The sequence below is a fragment of the Corvus kubaryi genome, unplaced genomic scaffold, assembly GCF_017639235.1.
Source record: "Corvus kubaryi isolate FWS band 111438036 unplaced genomic scaffold, C.kubaryi_AGA036_p1.0 71, whole genome shotgun sequence".
Taxonomy (NCBI): Eukaryota; Metazoa; Chordata; class Aves; order Passeriformes; family Corvidae; genus Corvus; species Corvus kubaryi.
This window is the reverse complement of record NW_024582059.1, coordinates 3,745,132-3,767,754: the sequence shown is the minus strand read 5'-3', so window position 1 is coordinate 3,767,754 and position 22,623 is coordinate 3,745,132. Positions and strand designations below refer to the sequence as shown.

Genomic DNA, 22,623 nt, shown 5'->3' with positions numbered 1-22,623 from the left:
TGCATCCTGAACAGCCATACCACAGTATAGTGGTAAATAAGACAGTAAGAGCCCAGGGCTGCCTAAGGACTTGCCTTCTAGGTGGTGCTGGGAAGGCAAGAGGACCTTGTCACTCCTGTGTGCACTTCCAGACACCCTCAAAGACATGAGCTCTGTCTCTGACCCCTGCAGGCAGAAGGCCCTCTCGATTCCTCTACCTCTGATAGTTTCCACACTCTACCCATAATAATGATACTGTTCTTAATTTTTCAGTCATCCTAATCAGCATTGAAGAACCAAAGTCCAGTAAAGATTATGTAAGAATTGGTTCAAACTTAATGGGCTTTGAATTAGGCTATAAAGTAAAAAAGGAAAAAGAAAAGGACAAAAGAGAAGCCAAGACTCTCATAAAGCTCCGAACAAACTGTGCTAGTCAAATACTGGAGAGAAAAACCTTCCTGTTCGTATTTACCACTAAAATGGATTAAGAATTTAAGAGACGTAAGGAATGAACTAAAGACCTGGCATTAGAACTAGATGGGCAAATCAGTGGGTCTGATTATTAACAAGACTCTAAATGTACTCAAGTTGTCAGTGTCACACCTTGAACCTCATGCCTATTAAACAGACCTGGAATTATTTGATGAGTATTATGACACACTCAATACCTGCTTTCGTTTATATTCATGGCAACGATTTCCAATAAAGCTCTACTCCTTCACCTCCACTTCCCTCCTCCCCTTCACTCTTCCTCTCTCTCCTTCTATAGCCACTAAAAAGAGTGCAAACACTGAGAGGAGATATTCACTGACAACTACAGGCTTTGCATATTGATGAGATGCTGAGGTTACCACACTTCAAACAGGGAGGAAGGAATCAAAAAGGCAGAAATGCCCCAGCCCTTCAGGCAGAGCAGAGCCCTCACACGTGCCCGTACCATAGCAATGGACTCCATCTCCAGTGTAGCCTTCCAGGCATTTGCAGACGTAGCCCCCTTCCGTATTGATACAGTCGGACACATTTCGATTGCAGCGGTCCATATTTACAGCACACTCGTCAACATCTGTGAGACAAAACAAAGGACAGGGCACGCGGGTCATGGAACCATCACATCAGTCAAGGAACAGAAACATCTACACCATGGGTCTCCCTCAGACTGTGCTGTCACTTGGCATTTGTGCATCTGAAGCAAATGGGAAGAGAAGGAGAGAAGGACTTGGTGGTCATTTTTGGTATGAAATTTGATGGGGGCGTTCTAAAATCCAAGAGAGTCAACCAGGTACTATCAACTGGAGATCACAAATACCGTTTGCTCAAAAAAAACCTGTTCAGAGGAAATGATCTCATTCCAAAAAAGCTTTATATTATAGAACCATAAGTTTGCATTAAGTTGGAGAAGACCTCTGAGAGCATTTGGAAACTTTGTTTTGCGAAGGAACACATAGGCTTAAAAAAAGAAAAAGTACTACAGTGAAAGAAACGTATGCCCATTTCAGTTTACAAGGTTTTTCCCTTTCTATAGCAACACAGATTCTTCTGAGTCTTCATGCTTAGCCACCAAATGGTATTTTTTCGATTTCTAAACCTTCCTCTCGGCCTTTATGAGAGAAAAGAAGTTCTTCCATTTATGTTGCAAACAAGTCCAAAAGTTTAAAGACCACCCTGAGCAATGTTTTGCATGGCTGTTAGAGTCTTTTTCTAGTGCTAGAAAGAAACTAGAGCAGCACTTTTATATAAACATTACATCAGGAATACTAATTTTGAAGAGATTCCTTATGTCTAAATTATACATCAACTATCATGTCTATGGACTGAGATTTTATAATTAGTCAATTTTAACAAATAAATACATTAGACTTTTATTATCCCTGTTATTGCTTCTTAATATTAATAGGATTAACACTCATGGCTTGAGGGGAAAAAAAGGCATGTGATAATCAGCCATTTCATCTCACATGCTCTCTGCTCATCATCCCTTTCATACTATTGACCTTTCTCTGATGGCTTGCACAGCAGAGCTGCCAATGTGAAAGGAGATAGATTTTCTTCCTCTCTCCCAATGTAAAATTTTTCAAAAGTTATAATAATGTTTTTATTACCATGGCATGATTTCCCCTTCCTGGTAAATCCTTTCAAACACTGGCACATAGCACCATCTTCCAGCAAAACACACTCTGCATTGACATAACATTCTAGTGCAGTGCAGTCGTCTTCATCTACAGCATAAAAAAAACAAAAAAAAACCTGGATGTATTTGGAAATATCAAAGGAGGTACTGTAAGTTTATATTAAAGAAAAACAAACAAGCTAACTAACTAACTGGCTAACTAAGAAAACCAGAACCTACTGTCAAGGTTTGAAACAGCTCTCCAGGATTAATAATGACAAGCCAATACAATTGTTACAGCTGTTCTCTTTGTCTAGATGGAGTTGATATGTCGTTTAGTATCAGGATTTTTGAAAACTTTATCCAAAACCTATTGTAAAATTTAATGATCTACTGTCATCAAAGATACATAGAATTCAATGGGTTTACTTTAACTTAGTTTAGAGGAATGCAATATACTTAAAAATCTAAGGGAGAGATTTCCTCAAGTGTTCCAAATTGGAAAAGTTTGTTCTCTAGACCAGGATAATATTATCAATGTGTGTTGATATAGCCAAGGAATATAGACAAAAAGAAAAAAGCAGTCCTCCCTGGAATAATTGCACAGACTCAAATTCTTGTAAGAAGGTTAAGAGCATCAATACCACCAGTCTTGACAATGAGCCTTTCTTTCTTTAAAGTCTATGACTTCTTTCTGCTCTATAAACCTGTTCAGAGCCTCAGAGTAACTATAGGGAAGATAACTATCAGACTCTACCTGATATCATGATTTCAGCCATAAAAAAAATTATTTTCTGCTTTTCCCCATTGTCTGTATCCTTAAAAATCCCAGTGCTCCGTGTGCTCTGGAGCACAGTCTCTGGTGGTGGCATTGGCATTACCTCCTTGTGCACAGAGACACTTCCTGAAAAAGACAAGAAAAAAGTGACACGGACTATTTAAATCTACTGAAATAGCCTTCTGATTTTCGAACACTTGTCTACTTTCCAATAATCATGGTGGTTTCCTTTTGAAATAAACATTGGTATCCTCCCAGACTAACCATTTCAAATTATTCACTCACTGGTGATTTTTCTCAAATACAAAAGAGAAGACATGTGACTCATTCCTCACAATACTTGTCAGCACTGCACACATCTTTTTCACTGCTAAAGTGCCAAGGGAAAAATTACGGTGGTCAGACAACATGTTATTGTCCCAAGGACAAAATTCCAGCATTTTCATTCTTCAGAGAAACCATCATTCCTTACATTAGAGTAAGGTGAATTTTTCCAGTGCTATCTGTCAGGATCCTCAGGGGTTTGAGGGGGGTCTTTTTGGGAGCTGGAGGACTGTACCTGCTGTTGAATTGGAAGAACCTAGAGCATGACAGGTTTTCCCGTCTTGAGTTTTCCCAAATCCTGGATGGCACTTGCAATGGACAATTCCAAAACTGTTTTCACAGATCTGATCACAGCCTCCATTCTCATAAAGGCAAGGATTTGTCCCTAATGAGGAAAAACAGGAAACTTAACAAGCTGCTTCTTCAGTCAACATCGCTGTTTAGACATGCAGAGTTGAAGCAGTTGGAAAAGAGTAAGGACTGACAAAAGCTAAGATTTTTTAAATTTTATTATTTTTATTTAACAGACTCATATAGTAAAGCACAGAAGTTATCACCTAGCCCCTGGCAGGAGAAGAGATTCATGCACTCTGTATCTAATACATGTAACACATTTTTTTATTAGTTTATTTCCTTTATTTCTCCTTTAATATTTAGAGTCCTAATTTTACAAGGACATAAGGAACCTTACCTTCTCTCAATCCTGGTCTATTGAAATACTCTTTTCTGCTTACGGGGAGATTGTTCCCGACAGAAAATCAAATTACTTGATCAAAAACTAATAGATCTCACAAAATCTTTCTCCATGTCATTTATTATTATTGGTGTGTGCAGGGTGCTAATAGACTAGGATAAATAGGAATTGAAAGACTGTGGTAGACTCATGGCAATTGATCAGCATCTATTCTTGGGCATGAACATAAATCTGCCAGCATTCCTTGGACACATGCCCAGATGATACTTTCAATAAATGCCAATCTGACTATGCAAGGCTTTTTAAAGAGTCTGTTTCTGAGAAGATAATCCTTTCCCCAGGGACATCTATTCTACTGGTATCAGTGAACAGGAGGAGGCTGGAAGGGAATGACTGCTTAATTTTTGCAGTATACCTGGTTTCGCCAAAGGATGAACTACAACCATTGATGAGGGTCTCAGCATGCTGCCTCGAAGACGTACCCTGTTTTGGCCGGTCTTCTTGTCCACCCTCACTAGTGATGGCCTAGCCCAGTCAGAAAACCACAGGTGGTCCTCAAACACCGCTACAGCAAAAGGGTGGCCTACAAAGACACGAGGTTTATCATTTCCACATCTGTAGGACATACACAAGAAACCCTGTAAAGGAAAGCATTATCTGCATATAGGTCAACTTCTAACACAGGGGCCTAGCCATAGCCAGTGCTCCACTTTGATTTCTCATGGAGAGGGATGAGTGGCTGTGAGCAGGGGACCACGGGCACATGTTACTTGTGCTCTTAGCAAAGGAGGCTATGACACTTGCCTGACTCGGTACAGTCTCTACACTTCTGCTGACTTCCAACCAGATCTAGTTCACAGGATGCTTCTACCTCATACGTCATCATTTCTTGAGGCAGCATTGGGACCAGCCTTTCAGAATTGGGGTACCTCCCTCCTCTGTCTCCAAGTGGCCCAGCACAGAGCTGCTGAGGTACACAGTTCCTTCTGTGGTCTTCACATAACAAGGAGGAAAGGAGCTCAGGGCATGTGTCATCCTGCATAAGCAACCTGGCATGAGGCAGCCTGGGAGCTACAGATACTGCAGCCACAGACTCGTGGTAGGGCCCCAAAGCCAGTGTGTGGTCTCTGCAAGTGCCAAAAGTACACACAAGTGCAATGCAGGGGGGCCACACATGCATATAACCAGCCAACATAAACCATGGGAGGCAATAGGTCATCCAGGTAGCTTCCTCTCTTTTCACTGATGACAACAAGATCCTAGACACCAGCTTTAACCAGGCATCTAACAATTACATGACTAACAATGTGAGAAATTCCACCCCAAGTTCAGAGCACAGGAACTTTTCCTTGGTGGCACAGAATTATGTGCACTAGGAAAACTCAGATCCTCAGTTTGACTTTCAGAGATAAGCTCAGCAATTCAGAATCCACAGGAAAATTTCATATATATAATGGCAGACATAAAGGTTTTTACAAAATGATTCTGACTCTTTCTAATCCTTCATGATAGAAAATTGTCATTAGTCCATATGGGATGATGCATTTTTTCTATACACTCAGAAATCTCCTGCTTTCAAGGCAGCCTTTGGGCAAGATATTTGCAATAGAAGGTAAGAACACATGCTGTTCTTCCATGGATGTACACCTGGCTTCAGAGTGGATGCTTCCTGGCTGAAGCAGGTTTGCTTTGTTCTGGTCCTTAGAGCCTCAGTGTGCACTGCAGTCTGAGCCCCTCTGAAAAGTATGTTTTGTAAGCACATGGTTTTTATGATCTGTGCTTTTGCTTCTTAATGTAAGACCTCAATTAGGTGATGTTTAATTTCAGTAAAGAAATTGGGATCCCAATATATATTGGCTTAAAAAAATTTTTTGAATCAGAGACAAGCAAAGAAGCAAACAAAAGGTCAGATAAATTAGAACCTTGGGGAAGGAGTATGTGTTACTATATCTTAAATTCACCTCAAATGAACTGAAAAAAACACTCCTTTAAAAAGAAATTTATAAGACCCTTTTTAAGTGTTCTTAAGTGTTACATTGAAGAGTGTATTGTTGGCACCTCACTGCCTCCACTGACCCATTCTCAATCACTGACCTTGGTTCTTACCTTTTCATTCCACTAAATTTGGACAACTAGACCAAGATCTAGATACTGTTCTCACCCAAACATTTGCTCACAATTTTTGCACTATTCCCAAACAGCACCCTGCTTTGACCAGCAATTTATTAACCTCTTATTTTGCAAATACATTAAGGATTAAAATAAGAAGCGTAGTGTCAGTCAGTGGAGATAGCAGGAACAGTGCAAATGCAACCCACTGCATAAACAAAAGGGATGCTTGTGTTCTTCGTTGCCTTGGGCAGGTTATTACAGGCTGGTTTACTCACAGCTGAAAACGGGGTTAGGCGGAAGAGCAGAAATAATTTACCTATTTTTGAATGCAGCTCTACTGAACGAGCTCTCAGTACAGGGGCACTAGAGGGAGCTGCTGTAATAAAAACTCATGTTACAGCCCAACATGCCACCTTCCCGTCCTCCAGTGTACGGCTGTTCAGAACAAAAACTGAATTCTGGTCTCACTAACAGCATTAGCAAAATAGCAGGACATGCTTCTCTAAATTCATACCCCTACAGGTCTTCATCTCTTTCACTTCCTTGCATACAGAGGTTGATGTCCTTTTCTCTCACCTCCAAACAGCCGTATCACTGCTCCTTTCTCATAGCCCATGTTTCTATAGTGCTCCTAGCTCTCCTTCTTTGTTTTCTCCCTGTAAGACACTGTCTTACTCCTTGTGGGGAAACAAAATGAAACTTTGATCAGACTTCAAGGTTCTCCTTTGCAGATCTGCTGCAAGGTGGAGCATACAGCAGAATATGCACAGCAGGGGAAGACAGAGGAAGGCTGGAAACTCTCTCAGGCTTTTTGATGTCGTATAAACTGGAGAACACTGATTCCTCGAGGAACTCACTCTCCTCACCTTCAAAGGAGTGGGAGGGTATCTGGCTTAGGTGATGAACACAAGCCTTCCCAGAGCACAGACTCAAACAGAGGCTGCTCAACAGAGTAACCATAAAGTTACCCACGGCAGTCATGGTATTGAGCTACAAGTCCTCAGTCTGCCCATGTTTTGTATGCACACCTACAAAATGGTCCCCAGAGAGATGCCATGATCAAAAGGAATTGCCCTCTTCAGAAACTGTTTTGCTGTGTACAAGATTCTTAAACACATGGTTTACTTTAGGAGTGGTACAACATCAGCTCCTTGTTGCCAACACTTCTGTTCTCTTCCTCCAGGACAACACAGTTATGTGTCATGCAGTAGAAATCTCAGTCATAAAAACCACCAGCATTTTGTAAAATCATTTTTCATTTGCTATCAATTGTGTGTTTAGACTCATTCCAGTGTTCAACATTGCAGATGCAGGTTTGTTGCTCAAGGACCTTAGCGATCCAGGTTAATTCCATTTCTTCTTATGTCAATATAACTCCCTGATGCAATAAGCACAGCAAAACCTGAGTTAAACTAAGCAGCCACGCATGGGAAAAACAAATGACATTTTTAATGTTTTGATTCTTTTCATTCTTTTGTGAAGGCAGAGAAGTCCTTCAAAGTGACTCATTAATAAAATCAGTGAGTGTTAGAAAGACATACTTTTGCTAAAATTAATAGAAGTCAGCTGGGTGACAGAGTGAAGAACTTAAGTGCTGTCATTAACCCCAACAGAGAGTTGCATGGGATATACAGCACAGCAGCTGGCCAGTAATTTACATGCACATATGCAGATGTAGATGCACATGGACAAGCAGCAGTAGATAATTATCAACCCCAAAGCCTCACCTACATCATTCTGTGCAAGAATTCGACGACCAGAACCATCCAGGTTTGCGCTCTCAACCACAGCCTGTTTAGCATCACACCAGTACAACTTGTCAGCCAGGTAGTCAAGAGCAATTCCACTGGGCCACACCAGGCCAGTGCTGGCTATGACCCAGCGATCGAAGCCTTCTAATGAAGAGCTGTCAATCCGCGGGTTGACCCCCATGTCAGTCCAGAATAATCTCCTTCAGAAAACAAAATGAATACAGGAAGTCAGTAAGTAAATGTTTGTCCTCCTCTCCATGGAGTTCTTTCAAAGCAGAAAGGTCAGATCAGAGCAATACAGCCCTGAGTCACAGGAGAAAAAGGGCACACTTCAAGCAAACATATTGGCTGCTGATCTTTTCATACTTGCCATAAGACTCCAGGTGGTTACACTGGGACTTATGCAGAATCCTTACTCTGTTCACTGGCATGAAACCTTTGGAAAACAGCTCCTGACTATGCTAACTGCCAGCTGTTCATATCTGCTTTTGTATTTTCCATGTGACAGCTGATGGTGGTTTAGACCACAGAAAATGATGCATTAGCCAGACCCTTGCCTAAACAAAGATGTAACAATACACAACTGAAACCAAAATTACGCATTACCCATGGAAAACAAGCAAGAGTAGGCAGGTTGTTTTAAAAAAAACCAGACCAGAGTATCAGACCCAGAGTCTTTCTCTTTTTAATAAAATCGTGACTCTCGGGGTCTCCCTCTAGACTCCTGTGTGTTACTCACTGAGTGTTTAGTGATTTTCAATGACTATGCTAGAAGGTAACTCAAAATGGGGACAGCTAAAATTGTAAATAATGTCTGAAGTTTGGGCTCATCTTCCCAGGCATCAGTTGCCTCTGTCAGGTTTATTGAAATTATTATTATAAGGGATTCACTTAGATTTAATTACAGAAGCAGTTTTGCTCCAGTCATGCAGGGATCAGTATTTTTAAGAGCCTTGATTGTGTTTCACATCCCTCTTAAATATTTACAGCTATGGACATTGTCATAATGCCTGTTCATCCTTTCACCATTAACTTTCTAAAAAGAAAGGTTTTAGTGATGTTTCCTCCTCCCTTTCCCTTTGCACTTTTTTCCTCTACAAATAATTTTAATAAACAATCTTCCAGAAGCTAGCTTTCTTCAAAGTTTTCCTGAAAAATGTCTCTATAGCATTCAACCTCTACTGAAAGATTCTTTCAGGTCTTTTATGTCCAGAGGCAAGCTAAAAAAACATCCTCCCAACCCTGCTTCTTTATTTGATTAATCGGTACTTAGTTACAGCAGGATATGAGCATCAAAACAAAATTTGAAAGACCAGATTTAAAATGCTCCTACTACAAGCATATTGACTGAAATCCATGGGACTTTGCCATTGATTGAAATAGCCAGAATTTCATCAGGAATTTGAATGGCTAAAACTCCTGTGATCATTTCAACACTAATTAAGAAGATATAAGGTGCATTTTAAACAAGAAATCTCCAGAACAGTAAATTAGGTTTAGTTTCCTCTGAAACTGAAACGTGAACCAAAAAATGGCTGTTTTGTAAGCACTACTGGTTAAAAGTGATTACTTTCTTCACACTAATAGATATGGAACTATCAAAGTTTCTAGTGTGGTACCTACAGCTGTCAGTGACCTCAGTTGCTCATGCTTTTCTTTAGCTTAAACTGCATACAGTATCATTAATGCTTCTATTACTTTCTTCTAAAATCTATATGAGAAATGAACATGTCCCAACTCATGACAGAAACCCTGCAATAAAACATTACAGTTCACACAACTCTGCAAGGCAATGACCAACCCAGCACAAGACTAATGCACGTTTTGACTGCCAAAAAGGGCAAGGCTTGCATGCTCATTTTAAAAAATCCTCCACAAGTATTGCATGATTTACTGTGTTTATCACTCCTTACTTAGCAAATGGGTGAATGGCAATCCCTCGGGGCTGGGAGAGATCCTCCCAGATGATCATTTTTCTTTGCATTCCATTCAGATTGCTCCTTTCAATGCACACCTTCCTGCAACACAGAGCACTGTTAGGCCCTCCCTGCTATCTTTTTTAATTATCTTCTTGGGCTGAATGTACTAAGATTTTGCATTGCTTTAGTTTAGTTGTAATAAATAATTTCCCAGCGACAGGAAGTAATCCTCCTGATGTGGGATGTCTAGTTGTTTTATCAACAAGTAATTCATGTTACAGCTTCATTATCTGGTCCAGGGCACGATGATAAAATACCTGCTGCTCTGCAGAAGACATGAAGTTCTCCTTCTTTGGGCGAATAATGAATTGCAAGTATGATTACTAATAGAGAAATGCTAGCTTTGAAGGGAGTCAGGAGGAAAACCAGCTCCTAACTGAATACCATTACCAAATGTATAAAGAATTTTTTTAAATTAGTACGTTTACATAGCATTTTTCATCCAGAAATCACTGGTCATTTTACATATTACATCTATTTTGCAGGAAAGAATGAGGCTAAGAGTCTTAAGATTGCTCATACACTGGCAATCTTCCAATTCACCTTTTTTCCCCGAAAACTCATTTTATTGCTGCAATATTCACCTTGCCAAAGAAATACCAGCATCTACCTGCAAGCAAGCCTACAGCCTTCCATGCCTCTTTGAACCTTCAAAGAAAGGCTCCACAGAGATGGAAGGAGAAATATATTCCTGGAAATGTGAAATACAAGCAGGTAAATGCAGTGGGTGAGAAGGAAGTCGCAGGTTCAAATTCTCACATTCTCCCTGAACTCTTGTCCTATGGAGAGAAGCACCATAATCTCCCATTTCACAAGAAACGTGGGCATATTTCTACAGCAGCACAGTCATGTGACAAGATTGTACCTCGAAGCAAGGAAGTAGACTAGCCGAATGTTTAAAATGGAGAAGGAGGTTGAAATTATTTTTTATTGACTAATGAATTATGGATCATACTGAAAGCTCATGACCACTCTCCAAGGAGTCTTCATTACTTGTTGTGATCTGACACTGCCTTTTCATCAAAGGTCAGTTTTGTTTCCCTCTGCACATAAGGTTAGGTATCAGCTGAAAGGTGGTCATATTGTCTGGCAGTGGTCATTCCTCTTTTATCAGAGATAATAAAAAAAGGCTCCCCAATAGCATGGTTCTAGCTGCCAACAACACTGATTTCTGTCCAAGACGTGCTCAGTACAGTAATATTCTTTTTTATATGAATATATAAAGATATACCTATACACACACACATGCAGTGTATGTATATAAAGAAGAGTGTAAGCAAATATATTCACACCCGCATGTGCACATACGTGTTTGTATATATGCAGTGCATGCTTTAGATTCCTTGCAACTGAGTCCAAACCCTTGCTTTCTGGAAAGACAAAGATAAAAATACAATAGCAGGCTGAAAGTGAACTTCCAGCACTTTAGTTTTAAAGATCCTTCCTACTGTATATACTTGAGACTACAACTACCCAGTCAGAATGTGAAGCACTCCTGAATTAGAGTGATATCTCAGCTATTTCTGTATCAGCAGTCATTTATTCCAAATATTTTATGGCATGCTTCAACATAAATGCACTGTGGAGCATGTACCCTCTGTCTGTCCAATACAATTTACGGTTAATCCAGTCCACAGCAAGGCCTTCGGGTGTATCTATAGCTTCATGAATAACCTTTTCACGATCTGAACCATCCAGATTAGCTCGTTCTATCCATTTCAAGGCGGTATGGGCAAAGTAAATCTGTAAATAAATAACAGATGAGGTGTCATTAGTTCCCATCTCACTTTCTACTCTCCCCCCCGTCTAGTATCTCCATTTCTAAAATACCTTTTTCATCTTGGAAATTCCCTAAACCGCTTATTCACAAAAGGCTGCACAGGTAACCCGTGATCCCTGATCAAGTAAAAAAGCACTTATCCTTCAACCAGGATGACTTCTACAGGCAGCTTGTGCTTAGCTGTAAATCCTGGTTGCCCTATATACAGCCCTCTACATATCCTGTGGTTTTGTTTCAGCCAGCAGCTACTTCACATGAAGCACAGCTGAGGAAGCAAAAGTTGGAGAAGGCAAAAAGAAGGACCTTGTCATTTCACTGGCTGCTTATGTTGAAAACAGAGAAGCATGGAGAAGAGAGTAGAGCTCTATGCATATCAAGGAGCTGGGAAGGGGAAAAGGAGTAAAAAAAATTGCTTCTATTTTTTCCCCTCCTTCATCTTGCAGCTATCTTAATTTTTACTGGGTGTCTATTCTGTAACGCTCTAACATTTCTAGGAGAGGTTTTTTAGTTTGGGGTCAAAAGAAAAGTTCTTTGCTGGTAGGGAAACTAGGTTTGCATTTTCCAAGGACGTGTAAATTTTGTCTTGTATTCAGTACCAGAGGGAGCCAAACACTGTATGGCAGACCCACGTGAAAAGCAATGCTGAGGCTTTCTCTGGAAATGGTAACAGCAAAACAAATAACTTGCTTTGATGCTAACCATGAGGTCAAACAAAACAGGAGGGAGCCTCTAGCTTAGACCAGCTAATTCAATATCCTGGGAACACAAATGGGTGCTGCCTTGCCACTCAGCTCCGTGCTGACAAGACCGGACTCCCGCAGCCTGAATGGCCCCTGCATGTCCCCTCACCTATGTACTGCCCACCCTAACACAACAGGAGGGGATCCCGAGAGCACACCAGAGTCCCTGGCACAGCTCATCTACACTTGGCACAGCCCAGGACAACTGCTACCTCTCCAGCAGGGCCCTATTTCAGGAGCAGGTGGCAATGTTCCAGAAGCGCCTGAAGTGCTCCTCCTGTAAATGCAGATCTGGTAACATTCACATTTGTTTGGCTGTGTCCATCTGGGCCTTGAGATGCTTCCAACAATTTGACCGAGCTCCTCATCAGCTTTCACTGTACCATCCAGGATTCCTTTGCAACACTTCTACAGTGTAAATAAGTCTCTCCATGGGAAAATACAACTATCTGCAACAGAAGGTTTAGCAAAGCACAGCTGAACTCCTATTCTTCCTAACTCTGCAGACAAGGAGTAGGACATTAGGATGTGGCCAGACAGACAAACAGCTCTTTACACAGAGAAGACTCCTGTTTCCAACAGCACTATCTCGAACGTGAGGAAGACATTCTGGAAGAGCAATAAACTCTGTGAGCTTTCAGCAGTTTTGCTCAATAATATAAGAACATGGGAAATAATTCTTGTTACCGTTACTACTACATTTAGTAGGGATCATACAGATTTAGCTGTACAGAAGAAAAGATACCTTTGCTCATACCACTACACAGTGAAAAAAACCCACAATATATTTCCAGAAAATACTGCAGTCTTAATGGAGAAAACTTAATGGAGCCACACAAAAATTCTTTGAAATTGAAATCATGCCTGAAGTGAGTTTAGAAATCCAAATTCTCTGTGAATTATTTTCACTGTACAAAAAATAAGTAATTGAAGAATGAAACTCCTCAGCTACTGTTCAGCAGCCTGTATCAGTTGTGCTCCTAGACAGGCAACAGAACAACAAGCAGCATAACGTGTAATCCAGATCACTGAGAGAGGAAAGGTTAAGGCACATGAAAGCTCAATCCTTTTGGCCTTGAAATACTCCTGAATTCTCTCATTTTCAATGCCTTACCTTATTTTCCACTGGGTCAGAGTCCAGTGCTAAGACTACTCCCATCTGCCAGTCAAGTAAACTTGTATAATCTGTCCCATCAAAACTGATCTGACGGATATCTTGGCCATTTGCAAATAACAAAAATGGCTTAGGACCTGTTGATGAAAATTTGCCAGTATGTTTATTGCACTAAGTTCAAAGTGATCTCCAACTTGCATTATTACCTAACTAGCATTGTAAATAAGTAATAGGAAAAGATAAAATGAGGAACACAAAGATATTATGGCAATTTTCCTATATTCCACTTGCCTCAGGAAATTAAAGATAAATGTGAATACAAGTTTACAGCATCAGCCTCAACATTTCTGACAAAAGCAGTCACTAGTCCTGCCGCATTTCACACTGAGTGCCTTAGTCTCAAGGCAATAATCTCTCTACATTTCACATGAACTTGACTTTTCACTTGAGTTTTGCATATGGAGAAGCCTTGTGTAGTAAAAGCAAGAAAAATACTGTCCTCCAAAAAGAATATAGCTTTCCCCTTATTTCAGGTACAAATCAAAATCTTCTCTTTCCTCCTCTCTCTTTGGCAACTGCTTATACCTTGCGGATCACCAGGGTCTGCCCTTTTCTCAGAAGGAACAGAAGGGTCTGGAATCCAAACATGCACATCAAACACCTCAGCTTCCTGGGGCCACTGGGGGAGAAATATCCCTGTATGGAAAGTCCTTCAACAGACTATTTCCTACTCTGCTCTCCAAACATAGACACCTCAGCCCCAGGTCTGCAACACTGCGCAGAAACTATGCCCACATATATATGAAGGCACAAAAGCCTGCATACTGCAGGACAGACCTCCACAGTATGGGAGCCCAGAGTGAAATGTTGAAGAGGGATCAAAAACTGAGCTTTCTGTGAAGGAGACTCAACCATATATTGGTGCTTGTTCTGGTTTATTCCCAAAATAGGTTCTCTCTCCTAACAACTAATACTTCCCAAGTTTCACAAAGTAACCTGAAATCAGTGCAAAAAGGGATCCCAGTTGTGTCATCCACCTTAAAGGACTCAATAAAGGTTTTGCTTTTATTGGCAGAAATATGCAGGCATACCAAGACACTGACCTATAGCAGTGCAGTGCTTTCTGTCTCGCTGAAGCTTATATCCAGGAAAACAAGCACACTCCCAGGAGGATGGGCTTAAAGAAGAGCATATCTGACTGCAGCCACCATTATCTGGAGATGTACAACCTTAAACAGAGCATTTGTAAAATTTTACTGTGCCGTTCTAAAAAAAAATGAAATACAACAAAATCAGAGGTATAAGAGAATGATTCACTCTGCTCAGGATTTCTACAGTGCAAATCATCTCAGCGACTGCTAGATTTAGCAAAAGGCTTCCTGCTGAAAGCAGAAGCCTAGTGAAGTGAAAACAAGTTAGTAGTAATTTGTTTCAGAGTTTTCCTGAAAATTTACAACACAAGATGGGAGATAGGAGGGTGGGATACATAGAGTGTCTTCCACATGTTTCAGAGAACTCTTCTCCCATACAAATCTCATCCCATCTACAACAGAGTAATAAATTTTATCAGACTTCGCACTCCATGCAAAGAAACAGCATATTTATGCAATCCTCTCCCCAGAAATTAGTTAGCCTGGGATGGCAAATTGATATTTTCTAATAAAACAAACCAAGATTTCATGTAAGAAGAAACCATTCTTTTGTTATTCTTTCTGTTATATTCTAAATAGCAACATGAGATAGCAAAACAGAAATAATGACTGAATCTATGCATAAAGTACAGTCCAAAATATGAAAGGGATTAAAAGGGAAAGAGAATTTTTTTCACAGCATAAGGCTGTCAGTAATGGAGTTTTCTTGGTCCCTCAGACTGAAAAGATGCAGCTGAGAAGCTACGGTCCCCTGAATTCGAAAAATTGCTGAAATGGGGAATGGCAGATTAGTGAGTGTAGCAGCTTCAAGAATTCTGACTGCAAAAAATTCCATTTGTGAGTAAGTTAGAGTGACTCTGAACATGGGCTGCATGATGTCAATAAAACTATCTTCAGGTTTCACCCAAGCCTTAATTTTGTACATATATTTCCCCTTGAGTATAAATTTTACATGTCTCCCACAACAAAAATCTGTAACATGCCTTGATCTGTGCCGACAACAAGAGAATTTGGCCTGCAAATATTGGATGTTGCTGCTACTAAAAGTCCACTAAAAGATGAAGATGAGTACTGCTCGTGTCAGCACTCAAAGCACCTTACATTCTCTTGCCTTTTATCTTGTACAAACATTTACAGCTCTGCAAAATGAGTGTAAAATGCCTTCATTCACTTCTGGCTCTTGGTGCCAAGAATAAACAGAGCCTGGCAGTCACTTCAGCTAGAAAAATGGAACTTACCTGTGCATGTTTTGCCGTCCACTTTAAGTACAGATCCTTCCGGACAAAAGCAAACAGGGCCTTTAGATGTTTGAAGGCAGCCATGGCTACATTCAGTGTCATTACTCGTGCACATAATTAGCTCTACAGTAATTTAAGGAGAAAAAAAAAAATCCTAAATGATGATAAAAATTTTTACTAAGCCCCCAACAGAGATGTTAACACCTTCTTACACAGCAAAAGAAGGGGGAAAAAAAGATAAATGAAATATATGAATAAATAAAAGTGTGGTGTTGAGACTGCAACACTTCTGCAGTCCTTCTGCGGTTTGTTTTGCTTTGTTTCTGTTTTTCAAAACTTTTTTTTCACACTTTCACCTTATTACAGCCCAGGAGAAAGCCAAAATTGCTAAGTCCTGAAGCCATTATATTTATAAGCTTTAAATGTTCCAAAATTCTCTGCAGACATGTTATCAATATATAAGTCATTTTAAAAACTTTCTTTCTTACATTTCATCAAAAACAGATCAGGTTTTAAAAACTACAAGGACTCTATGCTGAAAGAATAAGTATGAAAGACAAAGAGAATGAGGAAGAACTACTTTCCTACTACTCCAAGTAGAAAGGATCAATGAAAACAGCAGATGAACCTTCCAGAAACAAAACTATGTTCCTTAGTGTCAATTTTACAAGTTAAAAGGGGAAAATCATATGAGGACCTGGCAATGGCTTTCCTTTACTTGCTGTTGGAAACATTGCAGTGCCAGCATTTTTCCTTTTTTTTGAGTATTTCTTTAGTGCAATTTCACAAGATAGGCTCCTTCTACCTTCTGTATTGCAGTCCCAGTTCCAGTGCCATATGGCAACACATGCTGGAAGACTGGAACTAATGCAAGATTCCCACAGCTGCCTCTATGCATCAGTTGCACACACTGCCTTAAAGGGTGTATAATTCTTGCAAATATTACTTTTCCAGGGCAACTGCATTCTGGACTGGACTGTGCTAATGACTTAAGCACAGAGAATAGGGTCCAGAAAATTCAAGTTTCTTTCTGACCAGAACTTGTGGCTTTAGATGAAGACCTTCATAAAGGACTTGGACGACAGAGCATCAAGATCTCTGGCCAGCATTTGGACTTCTCATCTCGTGTGTGTGTCTCTCTCAAGCTGCATAGTTAGTGAACATCTGCCTTGTGCTGCGGTAGTTGAGGAGTTACACAGTCCATGCTGCATCCCCTAGCCTGTGCTAGAAAAACATTATTTTCTATCTAATTTGAGCCACTCAAAATGCAGGCATACAGTTCAAGCTGGTCATCCAAAGTAGGACTGAGTTGTAGAGTGCCTAAGTGTTGTTTTGAAGGCAAAATTATATCCCACCTCCCAATAACCTCTGGCTGCAGCACTCCCATAGGTCTTCTGCCACAGCTAGCTACCTTCTGCAGCTGTCACACACACCCTGAATACCCACATTTGGGTCACTGAATCCTGCTCCTGGCTCCCTCTTAATAAAGAGGAAGAAGTGGCTCTTACAGAACCATAGAATATCCTCAGTTATAAGGGACCCGCAGAGGTCATCCAGCCCTACCCAGGACTCTTGGAGTCTAAAATAGACTGACTGCTAGAGTCTGATAGATTCTATGGCTATATTTACTCTCCAATAGTGATATTTAATATACCCTAGATCCTGATCCTGCCATGATCCGCACTGAACTCATTGGCGTGCATGGGCACTCCTGCCTGGGGCTTACCCCAATGTTTTATTTCCGTAGAAGCAAAGTAGAATGACCTTTGTCTATGCATAAGTTTCACTTCAAAAGTGACTGGCAATATCCCAAGACCTCAAAACCTGGAATCTTTTCACATTTTATGTTCTAGACTTACTTTAGAAAGGCTTCATTCATTTCTAGACTGAACATACACATTTAATTCCACTAATGTCATACATATTAACAATGCTATCAGCCCTGATCTGAAAAGAAAATACATGATGCTTTGAGCTGCTCATTCAGAAACCAGGCAAATTCTGGCAGAGTGAGCCAAATTCAGACACCACATTTAAAAATACAGAACTGCTTATCCACCTGGAATGTGTCACCGGGCCTCATCTGAGAAGAGGTCTCTCTGGAGACATGGCTTTTTTTCTTCTTCCTCTGAAGAAGCGGATACAATTTCTCACGTGTAACATACGCTTCCTCAAACACGACACCAGAAATCAGTTCACTCAGTTTAAGCCGATCCTGCTTACTTAATAAGGGATTGGAAGCAAGCAACTCAACACACAGAACTTTCAGCAGTTCCAGTGTTAAATGAGGACTCTCCAACACGATACTCCAAGGGTTTATCTATTACAGCTCCTTACCATGACATGTTTTCCTATCAGGCAGCAGAACAAAGCCTCTTGGGCAGGTGCAGTAATAGGAACCAGGGATGTTCACACAGCCTAAAGTGCAGCCGTGATTCCAGAAGCCACATTCATTAATGTCTGCAAAAAGAAGGGCTTGTTGAGTCAGAATAACATCATCAGCCAATGCTGGGGAATCGATTAATGAAACAAAGTAACACTCTGAAAAAGTGTCTCCCTTTTTTTGCATTCATTTTTCAAAAATATGTTTTTCCTAATGAATTATAAGAAAAAAGGTTTTCAGACCTCATATAAATCAGTGTTAAAAACCTTCTAGCAAAACATTCTCAGGCTGCATGTGTCCAGCATAGGTGCCTAGAGGACTTTCAAAAATATGCCTTTCCATACAGATTCCAGTGCCATTTAAATCCTGTGCACATCCAAAAAGTTCACACTAGACACCTTCTTCAAACAAAAATTCTTTTTAAAAATTTGGCTTCAACATGACTTAAGTAAAAGCCTCAAAACACAAGTGCATTAGAAGTCAAAATTCTGAAATCAAACCTGGTGAATTTCCTGAGAACTGGAACACTGGTGCTCAGGCAGGTTTGTATCCTGTAAGCTAGGAATTCTGATGCCATTATGTCTTACAAAATCTGGTCATGTTGTGAAAAAGATGCATTAAAAAGCATCATGCTATCTATTAATAATAGTAAAATTAGTTTTTAAATAAAACAATCCAGATAAAAACATTTAGAAGAATGTTAAGAATTTCTGTCTTTTTTGAAAGTGATACTTAAGACAGACATCTTGTTGATGGGTTATTCAATGTTTCACCTTTGGTGATACCTCTGGTTTCATTTTTATTTAAAAATTAAACTAGCACACGTAAACATTTCGACTTATCTGAAGCTCCTTTACCTGCTCAGACTAAGACCAAAGTTTCTCACAAGAATAGCACCTGTGACACTTTCATAGGTCTCTTTTTAAACTACTTCAGAACTTGGAAGGACACAAAACCAAAATGGCACAGTGAAATTTTTAGAACTTCATTATGATTTTTCATACTCAAGATAAGTAAAAGAACAGAAGAATTTTTTCATGTAAGGAATAAAGCTTATGAGAAATTAATGCATTACCTTCACAAAACTGTTTATTTCGACTTAAAATAAAGCCACTAGAACATTTACACCGATGAGTCCTTGAGTCTGGCCTGCAGATTCTTCTTCTGCACTTCTCTCTGTTCAAATCACAGATTCCTTTTTCTGGAAGAACGATTACAGTGTAAGTGGGGCGAAGTACCATATTAACCTTCCAGGAGAAAGATGATAAGAGGTGTATTTTCTCCTCAACATCTGCTTGCTCACCCTGAGGAACTTCTTATTAGTACAAAATAACTTCTATTTTTTTCCATTTGTAAAATCAGGCAAAAAACCAATCACTGTAAAAATCAAAGTACTTGGAATACTAGGAGTAGATGTGTGCAAACAATCATTTCGAGCTCTGTGTCAGCACAGGCAGATTTAGAGAGAGCCTGAACTAGGGGATGGTTTGATTTGGGTCCATTCCTATAGCAACTATGAAATGGAAAATTCAGGTTTCACATGCCCCCACGTCCTGCACAGTATTATATATTACTCTGTAAAACACTCTGAAATAAGAATAACAGAGAGGAAGCACACATGCAGAAAAGAGAGAGAAGAGAGATTTTTAAAACACAACATGCTAAGACTGCTATTATTATTACTGAAGATTATATTGGAGTATTGTTACCTCATAATTACTTATATTATTTAACAAAAAAGCTGGGCAGGTCATAATGACCATATGCTTCATTTGTACACTTCATTTCATTTGAAGAGTATTAGCACATCCTAGAGAACTGCATTGGAATGGATCTATGAGAAATACAAGCATTATAAATGTTGAACCATTCTTCAAAGGAAGAAGCAAAAAGTGCCAAACAGGTCCCCAGGAGCCTTCCTACTTCTCCTGCTTCATGGAAAAAGCTACTCCAGTATGCTTTTTCATGGGAAGGATTTGCAGAGCCTCATGTCTGGGCTCAGCTGTCTTTCAGGACTGGTGCTTTTACAGATATGCGGCACTCATGATTTTGTCTCCAAAATTATTATTTGTGTTTTAATCTTCATAATCTTCCTGTGGAGTTTCTTGCCCCTTTCCCAAGCCAACAATAGCTGAACTGATGCTACTGAATATGGGTATGCAGCCACACAAAACTCTGTCTTTGCCTTGGCTGTGTGTGTAACGTATAAGAAATCACTAGTTCATACAGGCAAAGAAATGCATATGTAACCAATGTTCTTGTGCTGTTGCCAATTCAAAATATAAATTCCAAGAGATGGAAAACTGCATAATATTTAAGCTCCAAGTTTATTCTTCTGCTAGCCACAACAGAGAAAATGTTGGCCCCTTGGTGGAATGACAGATCACATCTATAAAAGTAATAATATATGATTTCCCAGACAGACACTGCAGCCTGGCTGCAGACACAGATACCTTGCACATCTTTGCATCAAACTGGTTAATTCTTCTCTAACAAATGTTGTATCAGTAAACGAAAAATGATGAATGGATGACTTGATGGATATTATCTATGCTATTTAGCATGTTATCCTTTAAAAGACTTGAATTTTGTGTGGTTTTAGCTAAGCCTCTCGTTTTGTATAATTAATTTTGAATTGGACACAATCTTTTTCTACTGCAACTGAATAGGGAACATACAGTAGTAGAGAGTCTAATCTTCAAATAAAGAACCCATTAGAATGACAAAAGTGCAAGTCCGTGCAGCCACAAAACAGTAGAAGCCAGAAACAAGACTGCATTCAAGACTGCATCCAAGACTGCATCATATGTTTATCACTGTTTCTGTTTTCCTCCCCATGTTTGTACCATTATTGATCTAAGTGGTCTAAAAAGACCTAAGACACCTGGGAGTTATGGAATAAGTAACAGAACCAATAGTTTTGCCATCTGGACAATCTCAAGAAGATAATAATTTTTAACTGAGTAAGTATTAGAAGTCTATGTAGCCATATCAATACTTAAAAAACCAATCACATTTCAAAGCTTGAAGAGAATGGTGATTAAATTAGGAATCAAGAAGTTTATAACGCAGTATTTTCTGGAAGAACACCATTACAAACCATATTTTATAACTTTCTTGTGTTCTGTGGGATTTTTTCCCTCCCATCACCTGTCTTATATGGAAATATGTGTACTCAGATATTAGACTGATGTTAGTATCTTACACTGGAAAGAAACAAAACATAATTCCTCAAAAAAAAACCCCAAACCAAGTGTACTGAATATCATTAATCTGTTAGGAAAGATTCTTTAAAAATGTCAGAGGCAGTGTTAAAGTAATTCACATATTTTATGAGCCATTGTTGGAAGTGCCATACCAAAGTCATTCTGTGGGGTTATGACAGATCCATAGATGAATTAATGCTCTTCTCTTTACTTATTGGCCCTGACCAAGCCATTTGAAAGAGAAAGGGAAGAGGACATGAGGAATTTAAGTAGCAAAGTAAATAATTCAAATTCCAGTAAAAAAAAATCAGATCATATCAGTTGCACACTTATCCTAAGTTCCCTTTCCATCTGAAGGAACTCGCCAGTTATCTGCTTTAAAGAAAGCTTGATAATTCACAGCTGACATGACGTTGCAATGTACATTTTCTTAGCCTGTACAGAGCATCCAATTAGTCTAGGTATGCTTTTATCTCCAGGTTTCTCCCTTGTAAAATCAGCTATAAATCTCATTTGAACTCCAGGCTCATTAGTCCTCCTTTCATCCCTGTTCTTGCATTGGATAAGCCAAGTAATGTACATACAAAGTCCAAAAGATTCATCTGGATTCAGCCTGTTAAGCTTCTTTCTACTCCATCACTTCCCAGACATTTTTACAAGAAGTTATTTTGAATTTAAAAAAAAAAAGGCTACTCTTGACAACATTTACTATCACATAAAAATTTACTAAACATGTTGGAAATATACATACATTTGAAAACATTTGTAGTTTATATATTAATAAAAGCAGGGAAAGCCTTTTTTCCATGGAAAGAGAAATGTCAGAAAGCAGAATGCTCTGGCGGAAGAAGTGGAGTTAGTCTTCTGAGAGAAGAATAAAATCTAAGTGCCCACAGCCACTGAAATCAAGCTGCACGCCCTTGGCTTAGTTCCTCTGTGTGAGGGCACCAAATGTGCCAGTAGAAAAAAGTGCTTCCATTTTCCAGGACACCCATTTTCCCCAAAGTAAGGACAGATCAAGTATTGTCTCTGAATAGAGACTCCCTGTGCTTACAAGTGTAAGCTGGATTTCCAGGAACACTTTATCTTCTGCATCTCAACACATCTTGGCACTGCAAACAAAGCATTTGAAGGGGAAAGATCCTTTGAAGGTTTTGGTTTTCCCACTCAGACCAGTCTTCAGAGAGCAGATACTGCATGGTACTGCATAGAGCTGTTGGATGGCATGAAGAAAGACAAAGCCTATTTTATAGTAACTATTTAGGAATAGTTCAGAGGTATTTACAG

At 39.6% G+C, this 22,623-nt stretch overlaps 1 protein-coding gene across 3 annotated transcripts in view; it reads right to left on the bottom strand.

Annotated features, from left to right (window-relative positions):
* Positions 1-22,623, bottom strand: part of EGF (epidermal growth factor) — a 59,012-nt gene that overhangs the window by 16,183 nt on the left and 20,206 nt on the right. For all 3 annotated transcript variants that reach the window (XM_042049803.1, XM_042049804.1, XM_042049802.1), the window contains exons 7-19: positions 19,206-19,331; positions 18,085-18,207; positions 15,748-15,870; positions 14,462-14,587; positions 13,359-13,495; positions 11,319-11,467; positions 9,659-9,763; positions 7,722-7,945; positions 4,298-4,465; positions 3,424-3,573; positions 2,844-2,990; positions 2,079-2,195; positions 917-1,042 (exon numbers count right to left, since the gene is read on the bottom strand). In XM_042049803.1, the coding sequence (XP_041905737.1) occupies positions 917-1,042; positions 2,079-2,195; positions 2,844-2,990; positions 3,424-3,573; positions 4,298-4,465; positions 7,722-7,945; positions 9,659-9,763; positions 11,319-11,467; positions 13,359-13,495; positions 14,462-14,587; positions 15,748-15,870; positions 18,085-18,207; positions 19,206-19,331 (1,821 nt within the window). The remainder of the gene's footprint in view (positions 1-916; positions 1,043-2,078; positions 2,196-2,843; positions 2,991-3,423; positions 3,574-4,297; positions 4,466-7,721; positions 7,946-9,658; positions 9,764-11,318; positions 11,468-13,358; positions 13,496-14,461; positions 14,588-15,747; positions 15,871-18,084; positions 18,208-19,205; positions 19,332-22,623) is intronic.